The sequence below is a fragment of the Symphalangus syndactylus genome, chromosome 4, assembly GCF_028878055.3.
Source record: "Symphalangus syndactylus isolate Jambi chromosome 4, NHGRI_mSymSyn1-v2.1_pri, whole genome shotgun sequence".
NCBI lineage: Eukaryota > Metazoa > Chordata > Mammalia > Primates > Hylobatidae > Symphalangus > Symphalangus syndactylus.
In genome coordinates, this window is record NC_072426.2 from 117,124,669 (window position 1) to 117,138,330 (window position 13,662).

At 39.1% G+C, this 13,662-nt stretch overlaps 1 protein-coding gene and 1 pseudogene across 1 annotated transcript in view; one reads left to right on the plus strand and one right to left on the minus strand.

Moving 5' to 3' along the window:
* The window catches only part of LOC129480156 (beta-glucuronidase-like), a 97,876-nt pseudogene that overhangs the window by 43,657 nt on the left and 40,557 nt on the right, over positions 1-13,662 (plus strand).
* FREM3 (FRAS1 related extracellular matrix 3) overlaps positions 1-13,662 on the minus strand; it is a 123,581-nt gene that overhangs the window by 24,504 nt on the left and 85,415 nt on the right. Inside the window, exon 6 of the mRNA XM_055276005.2 lies at positions 5,773-6,021. Within this exon, the coding sequence (XP_055131980.1) occupies positions 5,773-6,021 (249 nt within the window). The remainder of the gene's footprint in view (positions 1-5,772; positions 6,022-13,662) is intronic.

The window sequence follows — 13,662 nt, forward strand, 5'->3', positions numbered from 1 at the left end:
GAAGAGGAAGAAAAAGAAAGTGGGATAAAGGATCAGAAAGGGAGGAAAATAGAAAAAATTAGAGTATGACTCCAGGGTAGACCTGTTTTGTTGTCGCTTGGTTGGTTGGTTGGTCAGTTGTATTTTTCATATGTTTTGCCATGTTGGCCAGGCTGGTCTTGAACTCCTAGCCTCAAGTGATCAACCTGCCTCGGCCTCCCAGAGTACTGGGACTACAGGCGTGAGCCACCACGTCCAGCCCCCACATTGCTTCTGGCCTCTGTGGGAGACCTCCCAGACGGGGCAGCCAGGCAGAGGAGCTCCCCACATCCCAGACGGGGTGGCCAGGCAGAGGTGCTCCTCACTTCCCAGATGGGGTGGACGGGCAGAGATGCTCCTCACTTCCTAGACGGGGTGGCGGCCGGGCAGAGGGGCTCCTCACTTCCCGGACGGGGCGGCCGGGCAGAGGCGCTCCTCACATCCCAGACGATGGGTGGCTGGGCAGAGGTGCTCCTCACTTCCCAGACGGGGCGGCCGTGCAGAGGCGCTCCTCACTTCCCAGACGGGGCGGCCGGGCAGAGGTGATCCTCACTTCCCAGATGGGGCGGCCGGGCAGAGGCGCTCCTCACTTCCCAGACGGGGCGGCCATGCAGAGGCGCTCCTCACATCCCAGAAGGAAAGCCCACAGTATTTAAACAGGATCAAGGTGCATTACAAAATCCTGTTGTTCACCTATGAGGAGAGAGCCAGCATCAAAGGGCTGGCATCTGCTCCAAACTATCTACTTTTTGGCTATGTGCATATGAAAACATGTTCTTCAAGGGGTTTGCTTGCTAAATGGTACCTGTGAGATTACTATATTATGGAATATAGTAACTTTTTTTTTTTTTTTTTTTTTTTTTTTTTGCAAACACTTGAAGAAAGCTGCCACCCTTTTAAACTGACAATGGGGTTAAACTTTGGTGACTGGTGATTTCCTGTGGGTTTTGAACATGAAGGTAGCTTTTCGTTATCAGAAACACTAGACGGACCTCAGTATCACTGCAGTTAGTAACCTTAAAAGGAAGAAAATACTTATCTATGGAAGATTTGGCTATTTCTTAGGGGTAAATGCATCCTAGAACCATATCACTGAAGGATCGTAGTAGAGTACAAAAGAGTTACAGACTCAGAGGCAGAAATCTGGGCTTTAACTGACGGGGCAAACTGGAAAAACCACTTAGTACATTTAGCCTCAACAATGAGGAGGCTGAACCACATGATCTCTAGGTCCCATTTTATTTCTAAGATTTCATGCTTCTATGAATCTAGAAGGATTTTTTTTATCTATTTCTTGTCCTTAGCAAGACTTACATACAAACAACTTAGGTAATACTATATTGCATATTCTCTTTTTAAAAGTATCCCCAAAAATATCTCTCTGCAGTATATTTTGTTAGCTAGAACTTTACCAGAAAAATTTTCTTAAGTTTGAACCTGAGTTGCGATGGCTGAAAGTTATTATTAATATCCTTTATTTAGTCTCTAGGAAAACTCCAGAATAGTGTTCCCCCCTTGATTATATAATGGTTGTATTCTTCACTGCTGTATCCTCTATGCTTAGCAGAGTTCCTGACACATGGTAGGGGCTCAACAAATGCTTTTGGAACTAATACATTAATAAACGAGTAGTTCTTCATAAAAGTAAAGCATGAGGCTAATTCGCAATCCCATTGAATAAAAGAATTGGCCTATGGCATTCCTGCACAGTCTTGAATCACATTCTTGATATCTCCTCATTTATGACTTTGCTCAAGCTGTTTCCTCCACCTGAAATGCCATTGTCCTTCCTTTCTCTATCCTCAAGTTCCACCTACCCATCCAGACACAGCACAAATGGTATTTTTTTTCTTGAGCTCCTCCAGTTAGAAGAAATCTCTGCCTTTTCTTGATTCCCTTCGTCCTTCATCTGAGCCTTTCTTGCCTTAATCACTTTTTACCTTGCTCTGTAGTTGGTTCACAGTGTTACTAGAAGAGGAATTGAAGATTTAGGAAAAGGGCATGCAGTCAGAAGGGGGAACTCAATGATTAAGAGTTACGTTGAGAATCCTTGACTTACACTCAAATGTTCAATACTCTTGTAGGATTATGAGTGTAGCAGAGAAGGCTGTATTTGCTTAAAGACAAGAACAGATCATCTTTTCATTTCATTTCCACACAGTCATTAAATTTTCTAATTATAAATTGGTTTCTTATGTAGACGTTTCCTCCAGAAACAATACTGATGGTATTAATTTCCTTTTGTTGCTGTAATAAATTACCACAAATTTAGTGGCTTAAAACAACATTAATTTATTCTATTACAGTTCTGCAAGTCAGAAGTCTAACTAAAATAAAGGGTATTGCCAGGGCTGTGTTCTAACTGGAGGCTTCAAGAGGAAATCCATCTCCTTGCCTTTTCTAGCTTCTAGAGGCTGCCTGCATTCCTCGGCCTGTGGCCCTTTCCTCCAGCTTCAAAGTGCATCACTCCAACCTCTGGTTTCAGTCATCAGTTCCCCTTTTTCTCTGTGATCCTCTTGCCTCTCTCTTATAAGGACCCCGCTGATTACTCTGGGCCCACTTAGGTAACTCAGGATAATCACTCCATCTCAACAGCCTTAACTTAATCAGACCTGAAAAGTCCCTTTTGCCATGTAAAGTAACACATTCAGAATTTTGGTGGTTAGAATGTGGATATCTTTGGGGTCCATTATTCAGCCTACATTAATGACCAAAGGACTTGAATGTCTGTTTTTTTGACAGCCATTCGCTTGTTATTATACATACAAACACTAATATTTTGGTTAAGGAGCTCTCTCATTCTTTTGTAAGGTGGTCCCCAGAGTCACCTCAGTTCTGAACATACCAACAAAGTCATATAATGGCACCTGAATCCCATTAAATTGCTTGTTTAGATCTAATATCTGTTGGGTGTTTTATGCCTGTCTCTAGCTTTTGTAGTTTTCAGGTAAGCTTTGGTGTTTGAGCCTATTCTAATTGTTAGGTAAAGAGCTTGCAGAAAACATACTTCTTATTGAGGAAGAAGAGATAGAATAATTGAAGGTCAGACAACTTAATTCTTCATGTTTGCTTAAAAATTTCAGGATAGTTTTAAAAGAAATTTCCTTCTAATTATCTGGGTAAAATTATATAATGCACTTGCTTATCAAAATGTAACTCAGTATGTGCTTGAAAAATGTTAGAGCATGTCCAGGGTATAGACATATCACTTCAGTTATATGTCTTCTGGCACTTATGTTGGAAAGAATATCATGAGTCAAACAGGGGTAGGCCTTGGAAAAATAAAAGACAAAATGGATAGCTTAAAACACAAGACCATTCAAGTTCTTGCTTCATTAATTAACTCTCTTTTTTACCTGGCTTGTTTAGAGCAAAACTTTGACATATATTTTTCTAAGTTCATGACAAAATTTTAATGGAAAAACTCAGCCTACGGGATGCATCATTTCTGTGTATGGGTACTGTTTATTAACTAATGCCTTCTTCTTAGAATGACTTAAAAATGATAGAATTATGGAGGGAAAGGGTTCCTAGAGACAACCCAATCAATCCCCTTATTTCATGATTGGGAAACAGAGCCCCAGATAGCTTGACCTAGCCAAGGTTACCCAGAGAGTGTGGCTCAGGCTAAGAATCCAAGTTTCCAGGCCCCCAGCACAAGCTTTTCTGACTCTGTTGTTCCACTTTTGATGCTCTTCCTTTTCTCTCCCATTTCTTTCGTTGTGTACCTTGCCCTATTACTAGCTCCAGTAGAGAAGAATAACGAAGACTGTTCTGATGCCAATCTTTCTGGCTATAAGAAAAGGTGTGATAGTGAAGGGAAAAGGAATTTGAAGCTATGTGTTTACAAATTTCAACTTTTCATGTTAATTCTTCATTATCATGGAAAAGTAAGCATTGATTATACAAAGAAGGATATACTGTGAAGTGGACTATGTAGAAAATGTAAAAAAGTCTCCACTTCCATAACTTTCCCTTTCTCCCTTCTCACTCTGCCTGGTTAACACCTTCTTGGTCTGTAGCACTCGGTGTGGGTAAATCTTTCCTAACCTCTTGGTAAGAGATAGTTGCTTCAGCAATATCATAATCATAGGCCTGTAATTAAAAAAAAATTCTAACATTTCAAGCAGGCTTCAAAAACCACATAATGCCATGTCATCATTTTTTGTCTTTCAGAGTGTCCTCATTTCTCAATTTGCTCTCCATATTAATCAACTAGACTTGACCACGTAGGAATTTTTCAGATGTCTCAACCAGACAAATTTACTCACATTCTACTTCTCTTCTGTTGGGAAAACAGCAGATACTTTTTATAAGATAATGTGAGTAGTGTTTCTCTTTCCAAAACAACTTCTTTCAAATGAAACTGGAAAATCAAGGCTAATTTTCCTGTTGGACACTTCGTCCTATCTGTTTGGTTTAACAGAAAATATATACAATTATACATTTCCATGAAGGAATATATTGAAAATTTATTCAAATTATTTTAAGAAAAACAATCTTTGTTTTAATTCCAATGAAGAAATGTTTGAAAAGAAAAGTACACGATGAAGAAAGCATGGATCTCAGGGCCTGTCCTTATTCTTAGCTCTTGATACTTCTAATGATGTGTTTTGGAACTGAAATTAGTCCTAGAAAATTCTTTTTTATTTTTAATGGAGCAAAACTAGTCTACTGAAAATTTCAGAGATCTGGTCCACAGGGTGAAATATTCCCAAGTAAAGCCGTTTGGGAGATTAAACAACAAACAAACAGAAGACCGCCTTTAATCTCACTCATATTTTCTCTTGTTCTATGGTTGTTATGAAGACATAATTTTAAACAGAACACGATAGTACATGATAAATTTACCATATCTACCTAGAGAGTATAAACCGTTCAGACTTTACAAATCTGTGTTTATCTCTTGGCACAGCTCTCAGTTTAATGGAAGCTTTGTGGTGCATCCATAAAGCAGTCACATTAAGTTTGGGTCTATAATAACAGCCCAGTCTAACCCTTCTTAGGTCTGAGCTTAGCAACTCACAGCCACTCAAATCCTGACAGAAGCATGGTTGAGAGATGAAGCACTCACACTAATTTGGGAATAGTAATAAAACAGTCTGATCCTGGCCCTGTCTTTATTACCATTTTCTGTTAAAAGTGCTCCTTATAGAAGGGCAGGTGAGACCTAGGAGAATCATACTGGGCTTGATACTTTGTGTCATGTCTGGGAGGGGAATTGGTGTTTAGGAATGAGGTGCCCCTCTCTTCTCTGGCTAAATTTCAGCTGGGACCCCCACGGACTGGAGGCAAACGCCCTGCTAGGTAACCGTAAAAAGAGGTCCAGATGCTGACACACTGGGCTCCATCTTATCCTTGTGCTGCTTGACAACTCACACACTAGCTGTGAGGGATGATCCTTGTGCTGCTAAGATGAAGGTCCTCTTGGGGGTAGTCCTGGTTGGGTAATTAGATACTTGACTTAGGTCCTCTCCCTGGCTTCCTTCTAAGTCTTAAGTCACCTCCTTGGGCTGTGCTTTTTCTTGTGTCAAGTAAAATCATACCCAAATATTTAATCTTCTCGCATGGCTGTTTTGTCATTGGTGTTGGTGATGTCTATGTATTTGAAGAGCTACTCACAGTTTTTGGAGATAAAAGAACATAAAATATTCTTTTAAAAGATGATTTAAGCTACATTTGCCTTTCGACTGTTGGAGGAAAGTGTGAGAAGGCAGCTATTGCCAAAGCTTAGGAAGCAACAAATGGACTTACCATCATAATGATCAGCCAGAATAGTCACCTTAGTGGTGGGGAATCTGGCTCCCAGCTGTCCTCCCACTGGCAGTCTAAGTGAAACACTGAAGGATTCCTCCTCTTCATAAAGGGAGTCATCAATGATCAGGACCTGGCAGGTCTTCTGTGTCTCGTTCTTGTCAAAGTGGAGGATGCTGGTGTGGTCTTCTGGACGTGAGATGTAATCAGAGAATAACACTGTGGAAGAAATCGTGCCTGTGGCAGAACCTACAGAAATATGAGAAGAAACAGGGAAGTTGAGAAGAAATGGAATTCCAAACAAAAACCTGTCTGTTTTCTTTAACGTATTTTTAGATAATAGCTATCTGAATGATAGAACACACTTACCTCTTATGCTCACAAATATTAATACTGTAAGAAGAAGGCTTTTGGAATAGACTCTGGTATTTTGACATGATCTAGATTTAGTGATTTTTAAATAGAGTATATTGAATAAGGTTTGTTTATATTAGGGGCTAAATAAACAAGATCACAGGATGCTAGGGCTGGCTTAGCTCAATTATTTCTTATTTTTTTTTGTTTATTTATTTTTTTTTTATTTTTTTTTTATTTTTTATTTTTTATTATACTTTAGGGTATTAGGGTACATGTGCACAATGTGCAGGTTTGTTACATATGTATCCATGTGCCATGTTGATTTCCTGCACCCATTAACTCGTCATTTAGCATTAGGTGTATCTCCTAATGCTGTCCCTCCCCCCTCCCCCCGCCCCACAACAGTCCCTGGAGTGTGATGTTCCCCTTCCTGTGTCCATGAGTTCTCATTGTTCAATTCCCACCTATGAGTGAGAACATGCGGTGTTTGGTTTTTTGTCCTTGCGATAGTTTACTGAGAATGATGTTTTCCAGTTTCATCCATGTCCCTACAAAGGACACGAACTCATCATTTTTTATGGCTGCATAGTATTCCATGGTGTATATGTGCCAGATTTTCTTAATCCAGTCTATTGTTGTTGGACATTTGGGTTGGTTCCAAGTCTTTGCTATTGTGAATAGTGCCGCAATAAACATACGTGTGCATGTGTCTTTATAGCAGCATGATTTATAGTCCTTTGGGTATATACCCAGTAATGGGATGGCTGAGTCAAATGGTATTTCTAGTTCGAGATCCCTGAGGAATCGCCACACTGACTTCCACAATGGTTGAACTAGTTTACAGTCCCACCAACAGTGTAAAAGTGTTCCTATTTCTCCACATCCTCTCCAGCACCTGTTGTTTCCTGATTTTTTAATGATGGCCATTCTAACTGGTGTGAGATGGTATCTCACTGTGGTTTTGATTTGCATTTCTCTGATGGCCAGTGATGATGAGCATTTCTTCATGTGTTTTTTTGCTGCATAAATGTCTTCTTTTGAGAAGTGTCTGTTCATGTCCTCTGCCCACTTTTTGATGGGGTTGTTTGTTTTTTTCTTGTAAATTTGTTTGAGTTCTTTATAGATTCTGGATATTAGCCCTTTGCCAGATGAGTAGGTTGCAAAAATTTTCTCCCATTGTGTAGGTTGCCTGTTCACTCTGATGATAGCTTCTTTTGCTGTGCAGAAGCTCTTTAGTTTAATGAGATCCCATTTGTCGATTTTGGCTTCTGTTGCCATTGCTTTTGGTGTTTTAGACATGAAGTCCTTGCCCACGCCTATGTCCTGAATGGTATTGCCTAGGTTTTCTTGTAGGATTTTAATGGTTTTAGGTCTAACATATAAGTCTTTAATCCATCTTGAATTAATTTTTGTATAAGGTGTAATGAAGGGATCCAGTTGCAGCTTTCTACATATGACTAGCCAGTTTTCCCAGCACCATTTATTAAATAGGGAATCCTTTCCCCATTTCTTGTTTTTGTCAGGTTTGTCAAAGATCAGATAGTTGTAGATATGCAGCATCATTTCTGAGGGCTCTGTTCTGTTCCATTGATCTATGTCTCTGTTGTGGTACCAGTACCATGCTGTTTTGGTTACTGTAGCCTTGTAGTATAGTTTAAAGTCAGGTAGCGTGATGCCTCCAGCTTTGTTCTTTTGGCTTAGGATTGACTTGGCAATGCAGGCTCTTTTTTGGTTAATTATTTCTTATTACAGATGAGAAAACTGAGGTGTAGTGAAATTAGGACTAGAGAATCCACAGTATGAAAATAGTATAGATTTTTTTCCTGCTGCTGCTCTACCCATAGTGGCATAGCTGTGAGCAGCATCTATGTAATCTGATCATCACACACCCCAACTATAGTTCTTTGTATGACACCATAATATAGCCAGAAAATTATATCTTATTTTACAAGGAGTGCAGGATTGATTAGAGGATTTCAATTTAGATTCAGTGTGTTTTAAATGTTATTTTAATAATTTACTTACATTAAGATTCACCAATGTAAATGCACAGTTTGAAGAGTTTTGACAAATGCATATAATCATGTGACCACCACCACAATCATAAAATGTTTTTATCCATCCACAAAAGTTGACTTGTGTCTCTTGCAATCCATCTCCTTCCCTGTCTCCCAGGCCTTGGAAATCACAAATCTGCTTTGCATCATTATAGATTTATTTGCCTTTATGAGAAATTTCATAGAAATGAAGCATATGTTTTGATTCTTTCATTTTGCACAATGCTTTTGAGATTCATCCATGTACCATGATATGTTTTCCCTTTTATTGCGGAATATTGTTTCCCATTGTGTGGCTATACCACAGTTTGTTTATCTATTTACTGGTTGATAATTTGGGTTATTTCTAGTTCTTGGCAATTGTGAGTAATGCTTCTATGAATATTCAAGTACGAGTCTTGGAGTGGGTATGTATAGGTTGTTGCAAAAGGAATTGCAGTTTTCCCATTACTTTTAATAGCAATAACCACAATTACTTTTGCACCAACCCAATAATTTTTTTCTAGTATAAATACTTAGGAGTAGGATTCCTAGGTTTTGATGCATTTTTGCAGTTTTAAAACAGCAACACATAGATTTAGGGCTAAAAGACTGAACAGTATTCGTTGTAATTTAAATGATTTAGGCAGACCAGATTTAGGCAGAACAAAGACTACGAAATAATAACCTATTATACCAGATAAGAAGTTTTTGAAAAATATAAATATTTCCCATCATACCTCACTTCAATAAGAAGCAGTGAGATGATGACAGTGAGATTCTGGACTGGATGCTCCAGTCTTGTAAGAGTCTTTCTTGCTTATAGCTATGGTACATGCACACATGCAAGATGATACCAATGCCCACTGTCATCTAAACATCCGTAAAAGTTGGTGTCCATCACTGCATGTTGGTTGTATAGATCTAAGTTGCTAAAAAATGATAGTGGTCTCCAACTGACTTCAGATGCTTTGCTTGGAAGGGCACTGACTCACAAAGTGTTTTAGAATGGTTTTTTTGAAAGAACAAAAATTTTAGAATTATTCGGAAGTAACAAATTGACTGTTTTGTTATTCTGGAGTCATAAAAATTGTTAGAGCTGGAGAGTTGATGAGAATAAAATGTGTTTGCTAGGGCAGAGGGTAGAAACTGATCAAAATGGACAGGCACAAGGGGAACTATCACTTGGTGGGGAAGCTAGCTGAGTTTCAGTGGTGGTCTATGCTTTGAAACCTTATTATCTCATGAGATTCCTTCTCTGGGGAAACCTATGCATGAAAGAGGTCTCCACACTCAAGTCAACCAGGATAGCCTGGCTCTTGGGATGTGAGACACAGTGCTATCACTGAATGCCTAAGACAGGCACTCTCCAGTTAAATGGGGAAAGAGGTAAATGGCTAGCAATATAGAAAGGCTCTCAAGATGAGATGAAACATTTTCAGGGAGACTTTCTGTGTTCCCGGCACACAGACAAAGGAAAAAAGGTCTTAAGCTCTTACAACAATCTGATTAAATAGCAAACAACTTTTGGAATGTCTTTTTAAAGAGCCAGATGTTTAAACAGAACTATATCTTGGAGAACACAGTTCTCAATTTTGCCTAGCCATCAAGTGTGCATTATGTTGGTATGACAGGCGATATGACAAAGAACCTTGTCAGAAACTGCATGTTAACTCCTCAGGATGAATGCCAAAAGCAGACACTGTACATAGTAACTAACACTATCTTCACTAAATATAACTATCTGTATTAAACCTCTTTCTCAATATATATCACCTAATGAATATTCAAATAATGATTTATTTGTAGTTCATGAAACAAAAGCAATTGAGATTTTATCTTTTTCTGTTTATTTTATTTTTTTTGTATATTTGACCAATCCACTGTTTGACATAGATATGACATTCAAGTAGGTTGATTTCTGGGTTAAATGAAAGACTGAAATATAATACTTCTTGAAAATCATTTGGCGATTGAACTCTTCTAAAGCAGAAATCAAGACAATATATTTTAGCAAGATTTTTAAACAAGAGTTGGTGAAAAAAGTTGTCTAAGTAAATTGTATTTAATAAAAAAAATTCAGTTGATCTAAATGGAACATTCCTTTTAGGATTCTAGAAAATTTACTTTGGGCAACTCGTTGAGCAGTTGTATTCAATAGTTAAGAATGTGAATATTGACATTCATTTAAGTAAAAAACAATATTTTATCTGCAGCAAGTTAAGATCCTCAGGACCTGGAAAAATTCTGTTCTGAAAACATCAAATATATTCTGAGATAAAAGATAAGGTCCCTGGCGATTGTCTGTACATATCCCATATTTTACAGTGAAGAGGCTTCAAAGAGTATAAATGTATGATTTCCAGGCTGGTATCAAAGACACTTATTGGGTCTCAAGCCTTGTTTGGGTGGCTTGACCAGTGGTAGAGCATAGCATCTTTGTGAGAAATATTAAAGATTCATTGTTTGCAGAGGTAGATTATGAGGCATGATGAATGACAGTTTTAATGGGTATGGGTTTAGTTCTCCAAAATTAAGGGTTAGAACCAAAGATTCATTTCATGTTAACCTAGGAGTTCCCTCCCTTAGCATGGTGATGTGCTCTCCAAACAAGGCACGCGAAAGCTGATTTGCAAACTTTGCCGATTTTTGTTGTATTAATATTCCCACCATAGCCAACTTCAACTATCAATGTGAAGTCACTGAGCATAGAGTAGGGAAGAGGTGCACAGAATCAGCTTTCAGGAGCAGTTACTAGCTGGATCCAGCATACCACTCTATCCATGATGATGATGGCATCGATTGCCCCTGTCCAGGCCTCCCTCACCTCTCTGGCAGCCTGAGAATTTGTGAAGTTACTTTAAAATTAATTATTTATTTACAAAAGAGTATTTATGGCTCAGTCTCTGTGGCTACATATTACACTTGCTTTACAAAAATCATAAATGTTAAGATCAGAGAGAAAGTCCTATTAAGGAACTACACTAAAGGGTAATTAAATCATTATATTATGTTGTTTGGTTACTTGATGAGGTGGGCAGGGCATTTTATCAATGAGAAAATTGGGGCGGAGAATGCCTCATGATATCCAAGGAGTCAAAGACCCATCTCCTGATAGTCAGCCTGGGGCACTTTTTACTTTCTCACATTGTCTTTAGTTATTTGTTTAGTTGATTATAAATTCTTTTAAACACACGATTTTCTTTTAATATGTACATTTTAATAGGACAGCAAGACAAGCAATCACCCTCTTTAAAGTGCAGCAGCTAACACCTCATTGGAGCAGGAGGCTTTTGGACCCCAGGCACAAGTCTCTTCATGCCCCAGGAGGGCTGATGTTTGAAGGGAGGTGGGAGGACCAGAGGAGAGAGGAAGAGGGTAGCAAAGGCTTGGCTGGAGCAGCATGGGAGCATCTATCTAGAGGGGACTTTGGGACTTTTGTTTCCAGCAGACTGGCCGGTCAGGTACTCTGGGATGCCCGTACAGTAAAAAACAACTAGAAAAAATAATGATTCTGGCTTTTCGGTTCTCATAGGGAATATCGTCAAGTGTAGGGAATATCATCAAGTGTCAAAAAAACAAAACAAAACAAAACAAAAAACCCAAAAACCCACAAAACAAAATTGAAATTAAAAATACCTAAAACAAACCATAAAAACCCTCCCCCAACCTGAAATCCCATAACCCATAGAAGGGATTCCCATTCAGAAGGTGGTATCCCCCCAAGAGCAGGTGCACTATCACCATTGCAGGTGGAGACAGGCATTGGGCAAGGGCACCTCACAGAGCTGACTCGGAAGCTATGGTTATACCTGAGGATACAGGGCGGCAGGAGTGTGTCTGGATCAGTAGTACCCTCTGAATCCTGGAATAAGCAAAGCAAACCTTTCTTGGAGGAAAACATTTTCAAGTGAAGCCCTCAGATCTTTCACAGATTCAGATCAAATACATGTAAGATTTTAGATGCATAGAGAAAACAACTCTACAAAGATGACTTTTAAATGAAAAACAAACTTCTTAACAATGGAAGCCAGAATATGTTGGAATAATAACTTTAAAATGCTAGGAGAGAACTACTGCCAACCTACAATTTCAAGACTGGAGTTGAAATAAAGACATGTTCTGATAAACAGAAAATGGTGAGAGTTCACCCCCAGAAAACCTTTAGTAAGGGGACTTTTAAACCATATGATTTGTACTTCAGGAACAGAAAACTATAATCCCCCCAAACTGTCTGAGATGCAAAGTATAACTTCTATAACCTATGAACACATCTGCAACTAAATAAATCAACACAGAGAATCTTTTTTAAAAGGAAAGAAAGAAGAAAGTGTTTCACCTGGACATGCTTGGAACCCTTTAAGAATTATCCACTTTCGGCTGGGCACAGTGGCTCACACCTGTAATCCCAGCACTTCGGGAGGCCGAGGCAGACAGATCACGAGGTCAGGAGATTGAGATCATCCTGGCTAACACTATGAAACCCCATCTCTACTAAAAAAATACAAAAAAAAAAATTAGCCGGGCGTGGTGGCGGGCGCCTGTAGTCCCAGCTACATGGGAGGCTGAAGCCAGAGAATGGCGTGAACCCAGGAGGCAGAGCTTGCAGTGAGCTGAGATGGCGCCACTGCACTCCAGCCTGGGTGACAGAGCGAGACTCTGTCTCAAAAAAAAAAAAAAAAAAAAAAAGAATTATCTGTTTTCTACCTCCATCTTAGGGGATGACCCAGAGAAAAAATCCAATCAGAGAAGTGGGGCAGGGTCCGTGGCTTGTGGTTTACTACACAGTTCTTTTTAACTGGATAGAGTAGATCACTAAAAACCGCAACATATTTGACTTGGGCCTGACCAAAAACCACAGGATGATTCAATGCTGTACCTACTCATTTGGTTTTAGGTTCTGTGGTTTGCTATTTATTGGCTGTTCCTTCCAATAAGGCAGTTTTTTAACAAGAGAGTGACTAATGAGAAGAAAAAGATGGATGAGATTTTTCTTAAGAATGAAATAAGACCAAGAAATGTCTAATTTGCAAGTCTTTACTTAAAGAATCCTTGCGCTTAAAACATTTCATTATAGAGCAAGAGTTTTCAGTTGGGCTGATTTTACTTGCTAGGGGACACTTGGCAATGTCTGGTGACATTTTTGGGGGTCACAGATGGAGATGGCAGACGCGTCTAGATGCTAGATACTTGCATCTAGTATATAGAGACCGGGGATGCTGCTTAACGTTTCACAAAGCACAGGACAGCCCCCACAATAAACAGTTATTCAAAACATTAATGGTGCCAAGGTTGAGAAGAGGAACAAGAATAAATTCTCCTCTGCCCTGGAAGACAGAGGATTTGGCAGTAAACAGATAATTTATTTTAAGATATTTAAAACCAACTACAAGGACAAACCTTTGTAATGCATCTTCAAGATCTTCATGTTTGTTGCGTTTGGCTATATATCCAGAAATAGGCTTATTGCCTGTTCTTTAACTAAGATTTCCTCTTG